Source organism: Propithecus coquereli, unplaced genomic scaffold (genome assembly GCF_000956105.1).
Source record: "Propithecus coquereli isolate 6110/MARCELLA unplaced genomic scaffold, Pcoq_1.0 Scaffold264, whole genome shotgun sequence".
In the NCBI taxonomy this organism is placed as follows: domain Eukaryota; kingdom Metazoa; phylum Chordata; class Mammalia; order Primates; family Indriidae; genus Propithecus; species Propithecus coquereli.
In genome coordinates this window covers 1,658,682-1,660,416 of record NW_012148219.1, presented here as the reverse complement: position 1 = coordinate 1,660,416, position 1,735 = coordinate 1,658,682, and the positions used below count along the sequence as shown (strand labels likewise).

The following is a 1,735-nucleotide window of genomic DNA, read 5'->3' as shown; positions in this document are numbered from 1 at the left end:
GAGTGTTTATTATGAGTTAGGGGAGCAAGCTACAGGAAGCAAATGTCTGACTTATGTTCACCCACTCCTCTTATTCAATACATTTAGGTATGTAGATATTTTTCTTATTTAGCCTCTCAAGGAGCCTTAACACGTTACCCCCACTTAACCACTACCAACTGTTCATAGTAGGTTTACGAGATGAAAAAAATTTTCTACATTAGCTGCTTTCTAAAGGTATCTCACTGCTTATTAAGAAATGTCACTACCTGGATTTTACAGATGAAAAAACTGAGGAGCAGAGTGGCTAAGTAACAAAATCATAAATATATAAAGCTGTAAAGCTGCAATTTAAACCCAGGACTAACTGATCTCAACACATTGCCTTAACGAGCAGGTAGAGAATAATCACATAAACTTTCTAACTCCTCAGCTCAGGTGAGAATTATACCCCTTCTTTCTGTCTCTCTCTCTCTCATAGAAAATTGTTTTCTAGGCTGGGCGCGGTGACTCACGCCTGTAATCCTAGCACTCTAAGAGGCCGAGGCGGGCAGATCGTTTGAGCTCGGGAGTTGGAGACCAGCCCGAGCAAGAGCAAGAGCCCGTCTCTACTAAAAATAGAAAGAAATTGGCCAAACAACTAAAAATAGAAAAAATTAGCTGTGCATGGTGGCGCGTGCCTGTGGTCCCAGCTACCTGGGAGGCTGAGGCAGGAGGATTGCTTGAGCCCAGGAGTTTGAGGTTGCTGTGAGCCAGGTTGACACCATGGCACTCTAGCCCAGGCAAAAGAGTGAGACTCTGTCTCAAAAAAAGAAAATTGTTATCTAGCTTCTGATACATTGGCCAGCAAGTTCATTTCACTTTGCCTTGGCCTTATCTCTTGAATTAAAAGAGTAAAGATCAATGATAATCTATGACTGACCTGTAAAAATGCTTCCTACACATACATAATTCAATTCTTAAGAGGGAAATATGTGAAACACAGAAGATGCGCTTTAGTTCTAAGGTTAACCTTAACACAATAAGGGTCTATAAAAGCAAGATGCAAAACCTAAAATGCGTGAAAATGATCATGGATAAATACAAATATGTTAAAAGGGCAACTCAAAGATTTAAGCAACAAACAATATAAGAACAACAAATAGTTGTTAGATCCTTGGCACTGGAAAGGTAAGAGCTTTACATTTCTCATTTCTAATCCACAGTAAGGATTATAATACCCATTTTATGGATGAGGAGGAAGGCTCCAGAATAAGTGACTTGCACAAGGACAGTTAATAATCCTATCCTAAAAGGATTGAATGGTTCCAAAGCCATGATTTTTTTCATTGTATCAAGCTGCCTGCCAAATAAAGTTTATTATTTATTGAATACCTACTAACATCTTAAATATATTATCTTTATACCTTTACATTATCCCTACACCATAATATCAATTTCATTTTACAAATGAAGTAACTGTGGCTCCCTGGGCATAATTAACTTACTCAAGATCAAAAACAATCAAACACCAAATAGATTCAGATTACAGTGTTCTCTGGCTCTCTGAACTACACCATTTTACCCAAATAATATCAAAAATAATCAGAGAGGAGATAAAATAACTGCAAAATTACCATCAGTAGATTTAGTTTTAGAAGAGAATGGTATATATGCAATCTTTCAAGCTTGATTAAAATACTAAAATCATAAAAATTTCCATAAAGGAAATGGCCACAGGAAAAGAAAGTTCAGTAAATTCAATAAGGAAGGAAAT

At 36.9% G+C, this 1,735-nt stretch overlaps 1 protein-coding gene across 1 annotated transcript in view; it reads right to left on the bottom strand.

The window, feature by feature from the left end:
- The window catches only part of TMTC2 (transmembrane and tetratricopeptide repeat containing 2), a 456,219-nt gene that overhangs the window by 157,066 nt on the left and 297,418 nt on the right, over positions 1 to 1,735 (bottom strand). The window contains exon 7 of the mRNA XM_012647366.1: positions 62 to 64. Within this exon, the coding sequence (XP_012502820.1) occupies positions 62 to 64 (3 nt within the window). The remainder of the gene's footprint in view (positions 1 to 61; positions 65 to 1,735) is intronic.